The following is a 19,885-nucleotide window of genomic DNA, read 5'->3' as shown; positions in this document are numbered from 1 at the left end:
GCAGCCTGGTGATCCTGCTCCTTTATGAGCGTTTGTTCCTGACTTTATCTCTGCTGCTAAGCAGATGAAACATTCTCTTCTTGCACACATGACCTGTTTATAAAGACATATTTTAGAGTTGGGTGATTTTTATGTGTTGTAAAGGCCAGTGAAATGTTCTTTACCAGAAAAAGGTGAGGTGCAGGCCACCTGTCACAGCTGGAGCGCTGATGTCCCAAGCTTACTTTGTCCTCTGTTTGGCCCACCGATTACAGAAATTGATGATGTTGAGCCCTGTTAAAAGATGAATTTTCAATGTATTAAATGTCTACTCGTGTGATGGTTTGTGTGTCATTTGGAAACTAAACACCATTTTGAGACGATACTACATTGCTTTGAGCTTGATTTTGCAGGAGAATTTAAGGTTTTTGCCCATTGTGAATGTGTATGTTTGGGATTTGTGTGTAGAGTTCTGAAAATATGGGACATGCTTTCAGATGACATGTGTAAACAATTTAGTTTTTTTAAGGTTCTATACTCACAAATATAATGTATAAGAGACCATTGTAAAATTATTGTAGATTAAAGACATTAATAGATGCAATCTCTTCTTCAAATAAAGAAATGGCTTTTTAAAAAGTGTAATGATACTTTCAGCTGTTTGTAATCTCGCATTTTCCTTTTTTCGTTTCTTCTTTCTTTTTCAGTTTATTTTTATTAGCTTACGAAGGATGGATGATGGAAGGATGGACATGAGACGCCAATAGACAGCGCCCTCTTGTGTTTCATGTGTTTTATTACAGAGTATGGTTCTTAGAATTAACATTTATGTTCGTGTTAATAATAAAATATATCAGAAATGTAAAAGTAGTAAAACGTTGTTTTAAGAAATAAAGCTTAGGCATCTATTTTATTTTTGTGCTCGCGTCGTAAAGGACGTGTATGATTACTAAAACTGGGCGGGACAAGATGACAACATGGACCAACCACGACTGAGCTCTCCGCCTCATACTAAAAAGTAAACATACTTGTTTTGATTGGGTTACTTCTTGGCTGCGCAGAAGATTTTGTGTTACCAAGCTGTTATTTTAGAGTCTTTTAATTTTTTTTACGAACAGAACAACATTTCAGTGTGTTTATAGTCTTACAATTTGTGTTTGTTGGATTTGAAGTACGTTAGCAGCGCTAGCAGGCTAACCATAACATAAACACCATGATGTGAACATCTACCAGAAGTTTGGTTCACTTACGGTAAAACGGCATTTTATTAACGACATACTTGTGTTGTTGCGCTCGTTATACTTGTATAATCTGACGTTAACTGTGAGACAGCGGTGATGTAGTGTCACATTGACAAAAACCAAACAAACCACTCTGTTGCTAGCTGTTCAGATGTACTTCATTGTTTTCTAGATACGTGCTGGTGTGGTTTAAATTTGTTCGGAGGGAGCTTCGAGTGAGGATGATGTTCGACACATGAAGATACGGACGCCTGAGCGTCTGAGTCTCGCTATGGCTGAGGACAGAGGGCTGTGTCCCACTGGGAGAGGCTCCTCACACCGTCCGGGCCGACAGCTCTTCAGGAGCTCGGCCCATTTCCGCAGCCTGCTGGACGGCCTGATGACTCTCAGACAGGGTGGCGTCCTGTTTGATGTGGTTCTGCTGGTTGAGGGTCGACCCATCCAGGCCCACCGGCTGGTGCTGGCAGCCTCGTGTGATTATTTCAGGTGAAACTCAAACGGCCTCACAGCTGCTTTTACTTTTGTTTTAAGTGTCTCACGATGACGCCTTAAAAATAACTCAAGTAAGCTGATCAGAAACCTTTAACATTCCTCTTCATATCTGTAAAGATGCATGAAGTCAATCTTATCGGTTCTGGCAGTTAAACCACACAAGACAATGATTCAGTGCAAAGTCCAGGTCAAAAATCTCATGGCATCTCGATGGAGCATATTGATGTTGTGTAAAGACAAACACACACACACACACACATTTAGTTTCTATCCTCCGCTTTTAGCTGCAGCACATCAGACACGTTCAGAAGATTTTAAGATGTCATTTTAGGTTTAAAAGGCTCTGAATGGCTTTAGGCAATGTAGGTATTTAGTTTTAATTTAGAGGAAAGTGCTTTCCAAATCAGCCTGACCTCATATGAAAACATATGTTGGGTTATTTATTTATTAAAACCAGTTCACCTTAAGAGAAATCAAACGCACAAAGAGGATTAGAGCAATATTATTGTTCAATTTTACTTTGCAAAGTGGAGAGATGAAATGATACACACCCAAACATGGTTCACAGGATCTCTCATCGTGCCATCGTCCTCCGAGAGTATTTATTAACCAGGCACACGCACAAAACATATCACACCACATTCCCAAACTGTTCCGTAAGACCAGGTGGTAAGCTGTTTCACATAAGGAGTAAAAACACTATCATCTCTTCACCCACACAAACCCAGATGCAATCAGCCAACATGCTATTTCTCATGGGAGTGTAACCATAACACACAGGACAGCATGACCTGAGGAAGGTCGGTCCTCCCTGTGGAGATGAGAAAGCTAGTAAAAAGATAACACTAGCATTTTAATGAAGCAACAGGTGTTTTTCACTTAAAAAGGAGGCAGTTATGTTTAGGAGCAGCAATGACATCGAAATCCACTTTTTCCCTAACATTCCTCCCTGTAAAATGCTTGGTTATCCCATATAACTGACAGACAATAACAGATAATGTAATTATTAATAACTGAAAATCGACACAAAACGAAAGGATCACAAAAATAGGCAGTGATCCTCAGAAGGCTGCAAAACAGGTAGCAACCTATAAACCGTATGAGTAAATATGAAAATGATTAAAGTTTAAAAGTTAAAAATGAAATGACAATGTAAAAGATAAAGAGATAATAAGATAAAATGAAATGAGCTGATAACTAGAACATCATCCAAACAACGTTTACAGAACCTGTAGACTGCGTTGATGAAGTCATAATGAAATCAGCTTTATCAACTTTATTAAGTCTGTGAAGGTTCTCAGTCATCCAGGTCATTGTAGTCTAAGGAGCTTTGAAAGAAAAGCGTCTGGACTTCTTTGAGTTGCTTGAAGACGTTGCTTGCCTTTCCTGGACTGCGCTGTGCACTTGGAAGAAAATGGCAACCTCAACATTGAAGTGTACTGGTAGCCCACACACACAGACCAGTACCTCCTCTTCGACTCACATCGTTCCTCTGGAACACAAACTTGGAGTAATCAAGACCTTACACCACTGGGCAGAACATGTTTCCTCTAAGCCGGAAGGGAAAAAGAAGGAACACGCACATATAAAAGAATCACTTAAAACATGTGGCTATCCTAATTGGTCGTTTATAAAGTCAGCAAAGATGCACAGAAAAGAAGACCAGACACCAGCGAGGGAGGATAAGAAAGAGACGCAAAAACCTTGTCATCCCCTATGTAGCCGGTGTATCAGAGAAACTCAGGAGGGTGTTCTCAAAACACAACATATCCGGTTTACTTACCAACCCAGCAACACACTCAGACAGAAACGGGTTCACCCGAAAGACAAAACTCCTAGACACAAACTGAACAATGTGGTGTATGCTGTACAGTGCAGCGAGGAATGCCCAGACCTCTACATCAGAGAAACCAAACAACCACTTCACAAGCGCATGGCACAACATAGAAGAGCCACCTCCACGGGACAGGACTCAGCAGTTCATTTGCATCTAAAGGACAAAGGTCACTCTTTCGAGGATGCCAACGTTCACATTTTGGACAGAGCAGACAGATGGTTTGAAAGAGGAGTAAAGGAAGCCATTTATGTCCACTGTGAGCAGCCATCTTTGAACAGAGGCGGTGGTTTACAACACCAACTGTCTGCCATCTATAATCCAGTTTTGAGATCCCTTCCCAGATGCCTCAACGCCCACACATATCCTGGGCCATCTGACCTCAGGAATTCACATGATAGGGTGGGGCCAGGTTTCACAATGAGCTCACCTGAAACTCTGACTGAATAGGACGCACACCCACCCTCACACCTTTGCTCATGTGTTTATGTAGAAGATCATCAGGGGATCTTTTGTTCCCTCTTTGGGGGGAAACTCCAACTGGGTTTAAATCTGGGACTCTCCACCATTTGACCTTAGAACTGAAGAAGCCTCTCGGATGAGAGGTGAAATGTCTTCAAGCAACTCAAAGAAGTCCAGACGCTTTTCTTTAAAAGCTCCTTAGACAACTTTATTAAGCTATGTATTCTTTTTAAAATTATTAAAGTGTAAAAGATAAAAATAAAAGACAATATAAAATGAGCTGAAAACTACAGTTATAGCATTTAGATAACTGTAGTCAGGGGCGTAGCACCAAATTCTGGGCCCTAGGTACAAGTCTTCTAGGTGGGCCCCCATGCTCAATTGTTTAATATCTCTCTTACACATTTTTTGTCATGCTATAAGACAAGATAATAAATATGATCTCAGTTTAACCTCTATATTGAGCAAATACAAATGCCAGCATAATAAAAGTGAAATGCCCAGACTTCATATAATTATTTTTATTTGCCAACAATGTGTTCAAACAAAAATCCTGGAATTTATTTTCCAGTAAATGCCCACTGACGGGTCTTCATGTTAGCAAAATCACTTATGAGATCTTTAAAGTCCAATCCTTTGGCTAATTGGCTTTCAATAGAAAGAAGAGCTAGGCTGTTCAGTCTATCCTGGGACATTGTTGATCTCAAATAATTTTTCACCAGTTTCAGTTTGCTAAAAGCCCGTTCACCCCCAGCAACATGTCATGTCTGTCATGGTTCATGATGTTAAGCTTTGCTGATACTGATATGTATTGATATATTAAATACATATGACATGAAATAAACCAGGTTCTCTCTGTGATTGTAATGTAAATTTTATAATCCCTGCATTATCAGCCAAATTATACGATTGTCCGTTTTCAAGATCAAATATAAAGAAATTTAAAATAGGCTTAAAATATCTAACCAAGTCAATAACAGTCCTCTAACACCAGTGTCATCATGCTATACGAAAAAAAGTGGCAGCTTCACATTCCTGAGATTACCACGAATCCATCGATACCAAGTTTGTCCTGGTCCATGACTGGGAAGGAGCTGAAATATCCACACAGAGTGAACCTGTTTTTACTGCGAGGTCCGCGAATTAATTGGCGGCGGCCGTCCGCGATAATAATTCTGATTATATATATATATATATATATATATATATATATATATATATATATATATATATATATATATGTTAGGGAAAAGGGGATGAGCACATCCCTTGAAGAATCATAGGTATTAGCAACACCTGTGAAATTGTATTTGCAGGAAAGAAGTGTGTCCCGTTTATTGAAGTATTTTGTGTTTAGAGTTTTTGACGTCTTGTCCAGCGTAGTTCAGTTACGCTCATAGCTGCTAGCCAAAACTCTGGAGTTAAAAGTTTTCTAGCTTTACTAAAATACCTGTCTGTACTTATTTGATTGATGGTAGTTTTACTTTCTATTAGACTCCAAATGTAATCATTTGGCACGTTTCTAATTCATAATTTGTAAGAATGTAATTGGTGATATTAGCATTAGCATTCCTATGGGTTTTTCCACGTATATTAGCATTGCGCTAACCACTCGCTGCCAAATTGCAGCCTTTGCGATTCAAAAATCTCCTTTTGTCACATCGCAATTTAATTGCACATGCAGTTAATCGTTCAGCCCTAATATACATGCAGCTCTATGCTAAAAGTGTATTTTCAAAGGGGTAATGATGGATTTCTTTGTAAAAGTTGTCCATCTTTCTAACAGAAAGATTTGCCTGGACCAACGTAACGTGATAACAACGTAACGTGATTACGTAATTCCGTAAGGTTCATGTTCAGCCAATCAACTACTTTGACGTCATCGGCAGTCGACGGACCCCGAGCCGATCTTGCACCCGAGCAGATCCTGTACCGACACCGGCTCGGCCGTGAACGAGCCGAGGCGACGTCGTGCTCTGCTTAAGAAGAGGTGTTATTTTCCCGCTTCAGAAGAAGCGTCCAACGTGTTTTTATGCTTTCTCCAAGACATGTCACGTCGCTAAGTTGTTAGCGCCGCGTGCTAACACGTCAATAGTGCAGCGTAGCCTGCTGGAGTTTTTAAGGGTTCAGATGAAACACCCGACCTCAGGCTGCTCACACATCGATCTTAAATTGTCGCTGTTGCGCTCACGCCGTAATACAGTATTAGATGCGGTTAAAGTCAGACATGAAAAAATAAATACATTTTACATGATTAAGTGATGCTTAGCCTGGTGGGGGGAGGAAAACCTGGCTTAATAAGCACTGGAGGAAAACCTGTCAAGATCGTCAACACTCATTTATCTTAATGCTAAAACATGTAAACCAAAAGGCATTATATCCACTGCTACCTTTCTTATTTTAAACTCAGCAACTTATGCTGTAACTTCACCTTGTCCTGCCTGCTCCTCCTTGCTGCCCGCCGGCTGTGATCACAAGCAACAACATAGTAGTTCTTGGTGCTTCTTCGGGAAACAGCGCCAAAAAAGAAAACTTGGGATCTTGTAGGCGTGGTGTGGCGGTGGGACATGCCACGGCTACGCCTATGTAAGGGACACCCTGTGGTAACCAGACACAGAGGAACAGGAAATTCGGTGTCAAAGCATTTTAAAAGTTGCCAAGCTGTGAGGATTGAACCAATTTAAACTTTTTAAATGTAAATTCCCTACAACAGCTTTAATCTGCTGTGTTGTTTAATTTTACTCCCAGACAATTTCTCCCCTTGTTTTGATCACAGTTTCCACTAATCGAAGATATGAACAAGTCTCTACATTTTGACAGACGCCAGAAAGATTCAATTGATAACAAACAATATGTTTAAAGTGTTCAAAATGCAGTTTTGAATTCAACAGGTACTGCACACCAGTTCATGTCCAGCCGGGTGTGATTGTCATCAGCTGAACTCCCTTATCTTGGTTTTAAACGTCAGAAACGAAGATTTTAAAAACAAAAATAAGGAAAAAAAATGCAATTTGACAATAGTCATTAGTTTTATTTGGTCTGGGATTACTGTTTAACCAAAATATACACTCTCAACTTTTATTTAGGCAGTCATTTTACTACCAAGTACTGATAGACAGTTAATGTCTAAACTTGAGGGATTCCACTAAAACCCTTTCCCTTTCAGCCACTAAAAGTGACACAGTTTGTAGTTCAAATTATTTTAATCACCAGATACCAGAAATTAAATATTTGGGTCGTGTCCAACCTTTTGATGCACAAATTATGAAACCTTCAACCTCAATCATTTAACAATTATTCTCATTCATCTTTGTGTGTGAATGAAACAAATTTCAACAAATATTGTTTGTAACACCTAATATGCAAATAATTTATTACATGTTCACCTCAGTGGACAGAACAAATAAGTAAATTACAATTTTGAGAAGCCGTTCAAATTATATTTTCCATTTTCATTTTCTAGTTATAACCTTCAGGCCTCAATTGATAAGACCTTATTAGCTCAGAGCACAGCTGCGGATGTTTTGATTTTCAGGCAGGCCTTGCCTCCTCTCCGCTCACAGTTTCAACCCTTTGTTTCTCTCCACCGCTTTGTACTTTCTCGCTGGCCTACATCTCGCATACATTTGTGACACGTCAGCGGTCACCAAAATCACGTTTTCCATCACTTCTCTGGTAATTTCAGATCCTTTCCACATTTCCTGGGTTTACACTTTCATCCATATTTACTCAAAAGGTATTTTGTGAGTTATTTTTTTCCCATACATAGATACCACACGTACAAAGCTTTCCATACTCTCTCTCATTTATCCAAGCAACAATTTAAGCAGACAACATCCAACACAACAAGATAACTAGAGTTGTGTTTCTATTCAAGGCAAAAACGCTAAAAAATCCCAAGCCAAATACAGACAGCGTTCAGAGAATCTGTCAAAGCCATCACCACTTTATAGCATTCAAGGAACCTGTCAAAACCATCCTATTCACGGCGGACAACACCATAATTTGAATCTCAATAGTTATACCGGTTTACTTAGAACCTCTAAGACAAACAAACAACACAGATAACTGTAGAGTTGCGTTTCTGTTTAAGGCTAAATGCTGAAAGGCCAGGCCATAACAGAGTTGCATTTATATTTCAGGTCAAACACTCAAAAACCAAATTTAACCTCTCAGCTACCACACCGGTCCATTCATTTATAACTTTATCACACCAGGGTTGCATTTATATTTCGGCAAAAACGCTCAAAAGCCAAGCCAATAGAGTATTTCCGGAATCTGTTTATCTTTCTCTCTGACCACACAACCAAGAATGACAACTGAAGTTGCGTTTGTATTGGAGGCTAAACGCTTAAAAACCAGGCCACCAGTTATCATCCCGGTCCATTCTCTACCAAAACAGCATTCCAGGAATCTGTTTGCATTTTTATTTTCCGGCAAAATGCTCGAAACCCGAATTTAACCCCTGGTCACTTAGGATTTTCTCTCGGTACCACAAGACAGTGACAAGAAACAACAACAAACTTGTCTCACCCAATCTCTCTCCACTCAGGGCTTGAGTAGTTTGTGGATCCGCAATCCTCCTAATGACGTCAAGGCCTCACCGACCCCCCAGCAAACTCAGCCTTGTAGGAGATTTAGGTTGTCGACAGTCCTCCGGCATCGGCTCTTGGCGTCGCGAGGTGATGGGACCCCGGCTCTCGAAGGACCAAATAACGTCATGGATTTTATCAATATGTTTATCAATAACCCATTTCCTAGAGTGAAGACGGAATGAGACAATGAGCAGACAAGTCAAGCAGTTATAACTGTAGTAGATGCCTCGAACATCTGTTCACAGACTTTAATTAAAGAGAGGAAGATGAGAAAGGAGGAGTGAGGTCATTGTGTTAGAGAGGGAGTCCGTGTGTGTATGAATACAAGAGTGTGTGTGTGTGTGTGTGTGTGTGTGTGTGTGTGTGTGTGTGTGTGTGTGTGTGTGTGTGAGCATGCAGAGAGGCATACAGCAGTACATATTACATCCAGTTGGTTGAGTCCATGATCAAGAATTAATAAGCATAAATTTTTCCATAACAACAACTTTCACAGGTTTTGGGAGTTTATCATTACTACAGCTCCTGGTATGAAAACAAAGCATTGTTGTTTATTTTTCTCAAGAACCTGCATCAGGTTGGAATTCTCAGGTTGTCTGTCAGAAATGTGTTTACTGATCTAAAAACGTGTCACAAAAGAGTAAACAACAACAGATCTGTGAGGAGGAATCTGGGCTCAGGTCGTAGTAAAATATATCTAAAGCTCTCATGTTCTAATGAAGGCCACTCTTACTAATGAAGCTGGAGGTATTGCTCCAGGGCCTGCTTAATCAATTTCCCTCTGGGATTAATAAAGTATTTTTGAATTGAATTGAATTAAATGTGAGAAATAATTAGTAATTTAACTATACACGTTTACTTGGGATTTATAAGACCTGATTGGTGCATTTAACTGGAGCTTTAGTCTGGAGTTAATATGTTTAACAGCAGTTAAAGTGAGCTGTCGCTATATTCTCAGTGTAAATCAGGGAAAAGGAAGCAGTAACAGAACTAGTCATGGAGACATGAAAGTTCTTCTTGTCTTAAGTGGCTTAAACAGCTGGACTTCCTGTTTGACTCCAACAGAGGGATGTTTGCTGGAGGCCTGAGGGAGATGCAGCAACACGAGATTACAATTCATGGAGTTTCCCACATGGCTATGGAGAAGATCCTGGACTACATCTACACTTCTGAGATCGAGCTGGACTTGGAGAGTGTTCAGGAGGTTCTGATAGCTGCTACGCTGTTACAGGTGTGCTGGGTCGAGCCGGTCACTCGTCTTTCTACTGTGTATCGTTCAACCAAGTCTCTGCTCTTTTGTTCCTCAGCTTGAAAGTGTCACCGGCTTCTGCTGCGACTTCCTGTTCTCCTGGCTGGACGAGAGCAACATATTAGAGGTGCACCACCTGGCTGATGTCTATGGACTGCAGCAGCTTAAAGCCAGAGTTCACACCTACATCCTCGGGAACATTCAGACTCTGTCTCAGGCGGACGTATACCGACAGCTGCCTGAAGATGACGTCTTCAGAGCGCTGAGCAGCGACGAGCTTGAGGTGGCCAGTGAGAACGAAGTGTACGAGGCTGCGCTTCACTTTCACTACAGTCCTGAGCAAGTGGACACTGACCAGGTGCACTTGCAGGTCAGTCCGAAGGTGTGCTTTTGCTTTATTGGTATTGGTTATTGATTACATCCCTTCGTCCTTTAATGAAGTGTCTAAACTGCAGTCGACCATTTGTGTCTTCCTGACTAGGACAACCTCAGGATGCTCGACGCCGTGCGTTTTTGCCTGATTGAGAAACACGTTCTGCAGAGACTTCACAGCAGGCTGAAGCCGTGTCCGCTGAAGGACTCGGTATCAGCCGCGCTGCAGTACCACGAGCAGGAGCTGTGGCAGCCCATCCTGCAGACCGCGCTCACACAGCCGCGGTCCACCTTCCACTGCATCCTGGGCTTTGGGGGCATGTTCAGCTCCAGCTCCCTCACTGACAACAGGCACCTGTTTCAGGTGTTCCACCCCAGCTGGAGGGAGTGGAGGACCCTCTCTGCGGCTCATGCTCCCCGGATGTCTAACCAGGGCATCGCCGTTCTGAATAATTTTGTTTACCTTATTGGAGGAGATAAGAACAACAGCGGGTTTCGTGCAGAGAATCGCTGCTGGAGGTGAAGTTCTCTCACACTGTGTTCGCTTTAGTGCCGCGTTTATTTATGAATAACGAAATCCTTGTTTTGTGTCCATGTTGCCGCAGTTTCCTTGACAGTCGTCAGAAGTGTTTAAACATTTGGTTCCTCGCTGTTTGTTCTGTTCACCTCGTCACATTCCACACATCGTTAGTGCCTCAGGCCGCTTATTCAGCTGATCTCACTTGTAAATAACTAACCTGTTGCCATGGTTACCCACCATAATGAAGTTTTATTTTATTAGCTAAAATATTTTGTCCAAAGTCGCTCGTAAGAGTTGAAATGATCTGATCTCGAGGAACTAGAGTGAATTCTAGAACTCAGCATTAACTGTAACCAACGTCGCCCTCACACACACATACACACACACACACACACATACACACCAAAGCATGATGGGAAAACTATGGCTGCTACGAAAACAACAACATTGTCACTGCTGTGGTTTACATCTCAGATCTGTTGTTGACGTTGTCATGGTTACCCATCACCGCCACACAAGTCCTCGGATGAGTATTTTAGTCGGTGGGCTGTTCTGAGTTTTAGACGACAACCTCAGTTTCAGTCACACACACGTGCCGGTGTGGTTCCCTGTCACATCCTGATTTTTCTACAGCAGATTTATTTGTTTAGGGCAGATTTTATAAATCTAGGTGAAGCTCAAAAAACGAAAATATGGTGCAAAAGTTCATCTGTTTGAGTAATTCTGGTGAAAAGATTAAACTGAGGTAGACTCATTAGATACAAAGCCAGATATTTGAGCCTTTATTTGTTATAATTGGGATGATTTTGGCTTACAGCTTATATTAAAAACCCACTTTAAAAATCTCAATTAGAATATTATGAAAAGGTTTAATATTCTTGACTCAAATCAAAACACCTGGGTGGAGCGGCTGGGATGAGAATCAGCTCCTCTAAATCTGAGACCATGGTCTTGATTCGGAAAAGGGTAGAATGCCTTCTCCGGGTCAGGGATGAGGTCCTGCCCCAAGTGGAGGAGTTTAAGTATCTCGGGGTCTTGTTCACGAGTGAGGGAAAACTAGAGCGTGAGATCGATAGGTGGATTGGTGCTGCATCTGCAGTGATGCGGGCGTTGTACCAGTCTGTCGTGGTGAAGAGAGAGCTGAGTCAGAAGGCGAAGCTCTCGATTTACCAGTTGATCTACGTTCCTACCCTCACCTATGGTCACGAGCTTTGGGTAGTGACCGAAAGAACGAGATCGCGGATACAAGCGGCCGAAATGAGTTTTCTCCGAAGAGTGGCTGGGCTCTCCCTTAGAGATAGGGTGAGAAGCTCGGTCATCCAGGAGGGCCTCGGAGTGGATTTATTGCTCCTCCACATCGAAAGGGGCCAGTTGAGGTGGCTCGGGCATCTGGTCTGGATGCTTCCCTGGTGAGGTTTTCCGAGCACGTCCAACCGGGAGGAGACCTAAAGGTAGACCCAGGACACGGTGGAGGGACTATGTCTCTCACCTGGCCAGGGAAGGCCTTGGGATTCCCCCGGAGGAGCTGGCCCAAGTGACTGGGGAGAGGGAAGTCTGGGCCTCGACTTAAACTACTGCCCCCGCGACCGGACTCCGGATAAGCGGATAAAAATGGATGGATGGACCTACAGAGGGTTCCTGAGCCTTTAGATGGTTCACTGAAATGAAAGGACTTTTGCACCATATTCTTGTTTTTCAAGTTTCATCTTTATTAAGAGTTTTCTTCTTTGAAATAGTAATTTGGGTAATTTAAGGTCATGTAGCTTCTCACCATATGAAATCAGTTTTTCTCTCGTGTCTGTTCCTTTCAGGTATGATCCTCGTCACAACAGGTGGTGCCCTATCCAGCCTCTCCAACATCAGCACGCCGATCACTGCGTCTGTGTGGTGGGCGGCCATATTTATGCCATCGGAGGACGCGACTACAGGAATGAGCTGGACTCAGTGGAGCGCTACGACCCGCACACCAACTTGTGGGAGTTTGTGTCACCTCTGAAGAGAGAGGTATGCTGCTACTGCTGTTGCTGCTGTTGCCCACATGATGGCGCCACATTCTCACCTGCTGACTCTCTTTTAGGTGTATGCTCATGCTGGAGCAGTGGCAGATGGGAAAGTTTATATAACGTGTGGCCGTCGAGGCATGGCGTACCTCAGAGAGACGTGCTGTTTCGACCCTGCAGCCGGTCAGTGGACAGAGTGTGCGGAGGGACCGGTGGAGCGGGCGTGGCACGGCATGGCTGCTGTTAATGGACGTGTGTATGTGATTGGGGGTAGCAATGATGAGCGTGGATATCGGCGTGATGTCTTAAAGGTACAGAGTACTGTTGCACATCCAGAGCAGCACATTTTGAAGCACAGAGTCATGGATGTTCTCCTTCCTATACAGGTGGCATGTTTTGACCTCGCAAACAACTCCTGGTCCTTAATAAGCCCCCTCCCCTCTGGACATGGAGAACCTGGCGTAGCCGTGCTGGACAGCTGCATCTACGTCCTGGGTGGACGCTCGCATGACAAAGGCAACAGGATGAAATACGTTCACGTGTACAACTCTGACTCAGACGAGTGGGAGAGCGAGACTGAGTTTAAGGAGCGTGTCTCTGGCCTGGCCGCCTGCGTGGCGCTCGTTCCTCCTGCTGTGATCGCCCAGGCCAGAAGCTGGGAGCAGCGCACCAAGGCTACATGGGACGATGCAGACATTGACAACTCAGAGGACTCTAGTGAGGACTGAAACAGCCTTTTTAATTTTTAATTCAGCACCTTGAGTTTGACACGGGTTCATGTTGGTGGCCATGCGTTGAGTCGTCCTTATCGTAACCACTTCCAGTGCCTCTGACCCATCGCAGCTCAGCACCTTTGCACACTTGGTTATTTTACGAGATGCTCACTCACCTAGGACTCCCCACCAACTGAGATCCAACCACTCTTCTTTGTTTCTGTTTAGATGTGATAGGTTCTGTTTCTGCACAAACTTTGTGTTTTGGGTGGCAGATTCTTCTGAAGACAGTTACAGTGGGGCAAAAAAGTATTTAGTCAGCCACCGATTGTGCAAGTCCTCCCACTTAAAATGATGACAGAGGTCAGTAATTTTCATCATAGGTACACTTCAACTGTGAGAGACAGACTGTGAAAAGAAATCCATGAATTCACATGGCAGGATTTTTAAAGAATTTATTTGTAAATCAGGGTGGAAAATAAGTATTTGGTCAATAACAAACATTCAACTCAATACTTTGTAACATAACCTTTGTTGGCAATAACAGAGGTCAAACGATTACTATAGGTCTTTACCAGGTTTGCACACACAATAGCTGGTATTTTGGCCCATTCCTCCATGCAGATCTTCTCGAGAGCAGTGATGTTTTGGGGCTGTCGCCGAGCAACACGGACTTTCAACTCCCTCCACAGATTTTCTATGGGGTTGAGGTCTGGAGACTGGCTAGGCCACTCCAGGACTTTCAAATGCTTCTTACGGAGCCACTCCTTTGTTGCCCGGGTGGTGTGTTTGGGATCATTGTCGTGTTGGAAGACCCAGCCACGTTTCATCTTCAAAGCTCTCACTGATGGAAGGAGGTTTTGGCTCAGAATCTCACGATACATGGCCCCATTCATTCTGTCCTTAACACGGATCAGTCGTCATGTCCCCTTAGCGGAAAAACAGCCCCAAAGCATGATGTTCCCACCCCCATGCTTCACGGTAGGTATGGTGTTCTTGGGATGCAACTCAGTATTCTTCTTCCTCCAAACACAAGTTGAGTTTATACCAAAAAGTTCTACTTTGGTTTCATCTGACCACATGACATTCTCCCAATCCTCTGCTGTATCATCCATGTGCTCTCTGGCAAACTTCAGACGGGCCTGGACATGCACTGGCTTCAGCAGCGGAACACGTCTGGCACTGCAGGATTTGATTCCCTGCCGTTGTATGGTGCTACTGATGGTGACCTTTGTTACTGTGGTCCCAGCTCTCTGCAGGTCATTCACCAGGTCCCCCCGTGTGGTTCTGGGATTCTTGCTCACTGCTCTCATGATCATTTTGACCCCACGGGATGAGATCTTGCGTGGAGCCCCAAATCGAGGGAGATTATCAGTGGTCTTGTATGTCTTCCATTTTCTGATAATTGCTCCCACAGTTGATTTTTTCACACCAAGCTGCTTGCCTATTGTAGATTCACTCTTCCCAGTCTGGTGCAGGTCTACAATTCTTTTCCTGGTGTCCTTCGAAAGCTCTTTGGTCTTGGCCATAGTGGAGTTTGGAGTCTGACTGTTTGAGGCTGTGGACAGGTGCCTTTTATACAGATAATGTGTTCAAACAGGTGCCATTAATACAGGTAACGAGTGGAGGACAGAAAAGCTTCTTAAAGAAGACATTACAGGTCTGTGAGAGCCAGAGATTTTCCTTGTTTGAAGTGACCAAATACTTATTTTCCACCCTGATTTACAAATAAATTCTTTAAAAATCCTGACATGTGAATTCATGGATTTTTTTTTTTCACATTCTGTCTCTCACAGTTGAAGTGTACCTATGATGAAAATTGCTGACCTCTGTCATCATTTTAAGTGGGAGAACTTGCACAATCGGTGGCTGACTAAATACTTTTTTGCCCCACTGTATTCTGAGTTGTTTTTTAGTATAACAGGCAGCTGGTGTGGGCGTGGTGCCAGGATCCTCATCACAATAAGTACTCGTGCCTTGTTTTGTCCTCACATCCTAAGTGTGTATCTGATATATTGATTAACTTCAGGTCAAAGTAATGATTTTCTGCTCTGGTGAGGCTGCAGCGTTTCATGTAGCCCGTCTGTGACCTCTGAACTCAACACCAGTAACGTGTTCAATAAGAGCGATGGCATCTCCTCCGCTATGCATTTTCTGTTTGTGTCACTAAAACGACCAAAGTCAAGTCTTATTTGGATTTAGTTTTATGATGTTTGGTTCTGAAAGGACACGTCTTATGAGCGCCGCGGAGTAAGTCTGATATGTTTTGTTATAAATAAAATAAATAATAAAAACTCCCGTCTGACCCTTTTATTCCTGGTAAACCTCCAACAACCGGGTGATAACTTTAGGTTTTAGGCGTGGATGTCTTGTGTTGTGAAGCACCAACAACGTGAATGTTGAAGCTTTAAAAGGACTTGTTTGTTTTACTTCCTGTTTGTGTTGTCCATCCCAGCTGCTTTATAAACCTCCTCGTGACGGTGGAGGCTGTTAGCTGGGGCCTTTTATTCCACCCAGTCTCCACCAGTTCCTCTCCATTTGGCTCTAAACTCCAGCTTTATGAAGGCCGACTGAGGCTTTCCCCTCTGAGGCTGTTTCATCTCCATCTGCAACACCCCCGCTGGCTTTAAGTGATCTCCTCTTGCTTTCACACTATTGTGCCAGCCCCCCAGTAAGTTATCTGGTAGGCTGTGCTGACACCAGCCCTGGACCTCCAGGATCAACAGGCTGGTTGGTTTTTATGCACCAGTCTTTATTCCTAAGCTGAAGCACCACCCGGGGAGTGCTTAAAAACATATGTCAGCCACTTAACCACGCCAGTGCGGGTCGATCCACCGCTCTTTGCTCCGCCATTATCAAAGCAATTAGAAAGGGCCGCATCAGCCATCGGTGTGGAGCAATGCTGATTAAACCCAGAGGAGGGAATTCAGTGGAAGCGTCTGCTTTTACTTCTCGTTTCTCCTGCTGTGTTGGTGTGGAGGCCAGTGGAAATCAATGGAGAACAAAGATGGCCCTTCTCCTCCGGGACATCAGCCTGCTGGCTTCTCTCTGTGAACTAAATCACATCACAGTGGTGCTGGGGTCTGTTTAACTATAGACAACTATTCATGTCTGTGTGTTTAACCACATGCAAAGAGAAAAGTTTAGAACAATGGTATGTAAAAATGTTTATTCTCTCCTCCTTCCTGCCAGGAAGCGTTGGCATTCTGAAACTCTTCAGTTTGTGGAGAAAACAAAAGGAACTGAAGCATTTCTCATGATTTTAAAGGCTTTCACCTCTGACATGTGTGTTTGGTGATCAATGAGAGGGGAACTGGAAAGGGCTTAACTCGGCTCCAGCCCCAGCTCCTACCACCAACTCTACATTTACACATGTCTTATGTTTTTGCTTCTTCAGCTAACACATTTCAGAATCAGATAAAGATAACCTGAATGAATGCAACACACACACACACACACACACACACACACACACACACACACACACACACACACACACACACACACACACACACACACACACACACACACTAAACTCCTGAAAAGGGACAGACACCCCACCCCCACCCCTCTGGATTTTACAGCAGTCATTAGCAGCTCGCCTCCACTCAGGATGGAAGTGATAGGCCCTGCCTGTGTTTTTTAGCTGTGAAAAGGAGCCATTTTCATGCTTTTTAAGGCTCATTGACATACAGAAGGAGGGTCGGGCAAAGCCTTTATGAGCTGGTGGATAAATCTCAGCAGGTGAGCCAGAGTCGCACTAATACAGTCTTTAATGCATGCTGGGCTGGTCCAAAACACAGAGTGTGTCTTTCCATTAGTGGAAATACAAACAAACACAGGTAAAAGGCTTGCAGATGGACTTCCTCTGACTTAAACCTTCAGGATACGACTTTAGACAGGATGAAACGTTGATTGAACATTTAATGAATGAAACATCATGTGTCTGCGGGAGTCAGGTTGCTGGTTGTTTATCCGCTCTAGAAGGATCTGAAGGCAAAGCTTGGATTAAACCAGACATCAAACCGTGTTACAGTTGGATTTTATTTCCAGTTTTTAGACACACACAATTGGCACACAAACACTTTATTTATTATTTATTTCTGTACAAAAATAATATTTATGCTGAAGATGAAACAAAACACTAAATAAATAAACGATACGACAATCTGTCAGCAGGGCCAAGCACACTTCGGTTTACAGTTTGGATGGTGCCAGAGCAGGGCAGCTTCGGTCCTGCTCCTCCTTGTTCCCGGGCCCTCGGCCGGGGTGGGGCGTGGATCCTCCGTGGGCGCTGCCAGGCGCAGCGGCGTTGGGAAACTCGTCTCTCAGTCCGATAACGCTGAAAGTCTCCATCACCAGCAGGAGTAGGAGAACAGCGGGTACTGGCTCCACTCTGCCACGTTGCCATGGTGATAGCCATGGTGCACAGCTTGTGTGGTGTAGTCAGCAGTCAGAGGGTGAGGAGGAGGGTACTGGGCAGGTCCGGGTCCGCTCCATTGGCCCAGAGGCTGCTCTGCGCTGTAGGGGCTGTAGATGTGGTGGCTGAGGATCCCGGGCTTGCCGGCCTGGGCCATGGTCATGTTGAGCACTCCACTGTAGTCCTGGGGGCCCGGTAGGTGCTGGGGGCCACAGTGGGAAGGACCAGCTTCATGCGTACGAGGTTTTGAAGGGTCGTGTTCGGGGACGGTGGCGATGTCAGGAACCCGGGACTCGAAGCAGCTCCGTCCTGATCCACTGTTGTTGCTGGCGATGCTGGAGGGAGGGGAGGGAGACTTGCCATTCTCATGGGCCCTGGAGAGTACAAAGTCACAAAACAGCATTATTTATTTTCCTATTTTGTTGTGTATTGTTCCCATTATCTACCTGTACAGCTGATAGGAAGCCGGAGTGGGAACAAGCTGCTCTGTGTTGTAGATCTCTCTGGTGTCGCCCCCAGCAGGAGAGTCGGTCCTCACGCCCTGCTGCCTCTCAGCATCCCACGGAGAGTAACGCTCTTCCTTCACAGACTTTTCGTCTTTCCTTTTGGCCAGATCGCCTTCATCTCTGTCATAACTGTCGTAGGAGGACTGGCAGAAGCCTGAGAGGACACAAGTGGCACCGTGAGTCCAGAACAGAAGAGACTGTCACAAACGAGGAATTAAAATGGTACCTGGTGAACTGTCCTCTTTAGAGTCCTCAGCCACAACGCTGGGTTCCTTGGCTCTTTTCTCAAAGCAATCTGGGCTTTTGTTTGCTTGTCTGCAGAGAACAGTCAGCTTCGTTAAAAGCACAATCTGTCACTGCAGCCGTGCAAACTTCAGCATGGCTTTGGACTTACCTTTTTTTACTCGTGCCCTCATCTCTGAAACCCTTCGCAAATGGATTGTGATCGATCTTCAGCCTTGTAATCTGCAAAAGGAGAGTCTCTGTGAGAACCCCGGTGCTGGGAGTTGTGCCGGTTTGCTATGGCAGAAACTAACCTTGGTGTTTTGGTAGGCTGTGACCGCGATGAAGGAAGTCTCTGGGAAGGTGAAAGTCTGGAAAACACTCCAGCGGACACTGAACAGGTCGTCTGCTTGGATGACGTGGAAGCGTGGATGGTAGCGATGCATGGAGTGCAGAATGATCTGCAGAGGGGACGGGAGCCAAAGCGTGCTGAGCAGAAAGCCCTTGTGTGTTATTTAACTGTGTACTCATACTTACATGCCCATGCTGGTCCAGGGTGTTGTTAGTGAGCTTGAGCTTAAGGAAGGAGACACTCTGCTTCATCCAGTGGCTCCCCAGGCCTGGAGAGTCTGGGTGGAGGTAGGTCCGGCAGGGAGGCTGAGGCTCCGCTTTGCCTGCCACCTCCCATTTATCCTTGTTCCACTGCAGGGAGGAGATAACTTGTAAATCTTTTGCATAGAATGGTGACTTAAAGGTGCAGCTTCCTCTTTCTAAACTTCCCACGATGGGTTGGAGAGTGACGGCTGGCCTATGCCACCCACTGAGATGGGGGGGGGGGGGGTAGTACAGTGAGCTCCCAGCAGGAGATAAAAAAAACAGGAAGAGATAGTGTTCTTTGATGTCAGAGGAGGAGTAGGGTGATAAACCAAGGTGGGGGTGACTTGTCTGGGGAGATTTATAAGCCCTACCTTATATCTGAACCCATCTTCTGGAACCATGTCAACCAGTAAGATGTACTTGGCACATGGAATCAGACCAGATAGAATCACTTTACAGTGTGGGAACATCCTCCTGGAAGTCAGACACCATTATGAGGAAATGTGAACAGAATCAACAAAACGTGTACAGTTTTACAAACGATCATCACTTGTGTTTTTGTCTAACCTGCCAGGTTTGGTGATTATCATCTCTGTTCCTGTTTGATGGAAGCTTTTCCAAAGGTCAAGGTCCTCCAGAGTCATTCTGATGTTGCCTTGGAGGTAGGCATCAGGGCCGGCAGCCAT

The 19,885-nt window shown here is 44.2% G+C and overlaps 2 protein-coding genes across 4 annotated transcripts; one reads left to right on the top strand and one right to left on the bottom strand.

Moving 5' to 3' along the window:
• Nucleotides 1-867: 867 nt before the first annotated feature.
• klhl22 (kelch-like family member 22) lies at nucleotides 868-13,698 on the top strand. Of its 3 annotated transcripts, none has more exons than XM_015972074.3 (8): nucleotides 868-997; nucleotides 1,393-1,706; nucleotides 9,666-9,831; nucleotides 9,908-10,231; nucleotides 10,331-10,740; nucleotides 12,553-12,745; nucleotides 12,819-13,052; nucleotides 13,128-13,698. In XM_015972074.3, the coding sequence occupies exons 2-8, from the start codon at nucleotides 1,456-1,458 to the stop codon at nucleotides 13,467-13,469; spliced, it is 1,920 nt and encodes a 639-aa protein (XP_015827560.3). In that variant the 5' UTR covers nucleotides 868-997; nucleotides 1,393-1,455; the 3' UTR covers nucleotides 13,470-13,698. The 3 variants fall into 3 exon arrangements, with proteins under 3 accessions (XP_015827560.3, XP_070402668.1, XP_015827559.3); XM_070546567.1 differs by lacking the exon at nucleotides 868-997 and adding an exon at nucleotides 1,021-1,230 and having other exon boundaries at nucleotides 9,908-10,219; XM_015972073.3 differs by lacking the exon at nucleotides 868-997 and adding an exon at nucleotides 1,021-1,230.
• Nucleotides 13,699-17,487: 3,789 nt separating this feature from the next.
• On the bottom strand, nucleotides 17,488-19,885 carry tbx16 (T-box transcription factor 16). Its single transcript, XM_015972433.3, has 8 exons — nucleotides 19,767-19,885; nucleotides 19,571-19,673; nucleotides 19,140-19,304; nucleotides 18,917-19,063; nucleotides 18,775-18,845; nucleotides 18,607-18,695; nucleotides 18,321-18,534; nucleotides 17,488-18,248 (listed from the first exon to the last, which is right to left on the bottom strand). The coding sequence occupies exons 1-8, from the start codon at nucleotides 19,883-19,885 to the stop codon at nucleotides 17,810-17,812; spliced, it is 1,347 nt and encodes a 448-aa protein (XP_015827919.3). The 3' UTR covers nucleotides 17,488-17,809.

Source organism: Nothobranchius furzeri, chromosome 17 (assembly GCF_043380555.1).
Source record: "Nothobranchius furzeri strain GRZ-AD chromosome 17, NfurGRZ-RIMD1, whole genome shotgun sequence".
Classification (NCBI taxonomy): Eukaryota; Metazoa; Chordata; class Actinopteri; order Cyprinodontiformes; family Nothobranchiidae; genus Nothobranchius; species Nothobranchius furzeri.
This window is presented reverse-complemented; position numbering and strand designations above follow the sequence as displayed.

Bases quoted from the DNA above. Each gene is read 5' to 3' on its own strand.
- klhl22 (XM_015972074.3), top strand. From the start codon at position 1,456: ATGAAGATACGGACGCCTGAGCGTCTGAGTCTCGCTATGGCTGAGGAC. The intron at 12,746-12,818 runs GTATGCTGCTAC...ACTCTCTTTTAG, and splicing joins TGTCACCTCTGAAGAGAGAG to GTGTATGCTCATGCTGGAGC. The intron at 13,053-13,127 runs GTACAGAGTACT...CTTCCTATACAG, and splicing joins ATCGGCGTGATGTCTTAAAG to GTGGCATGTTTTGACCTCGC.
- tbx16 (XM_015972433.3), bottom strand. From the start codon at position 19,885: ATGGCTGCCGGCCCTGATGCCTACCTCCAAGGCAACATCAGAATGACT. The intron at 19,064-19,139 runs GTAAGTATGAGT...TCCCCTCTGCAG, and splicing joins CCCTGGACCAGCATGGGCAT to ATCATTCTGCACTCCATGCA. The intron at 18,535-18,606 runs GTACCATTTTAA...GTGTCCTCTCAG, and splicing joins TAAAGAGGACAGTTCACCAG to GCTTCTGCCAGTCCTCCTAC.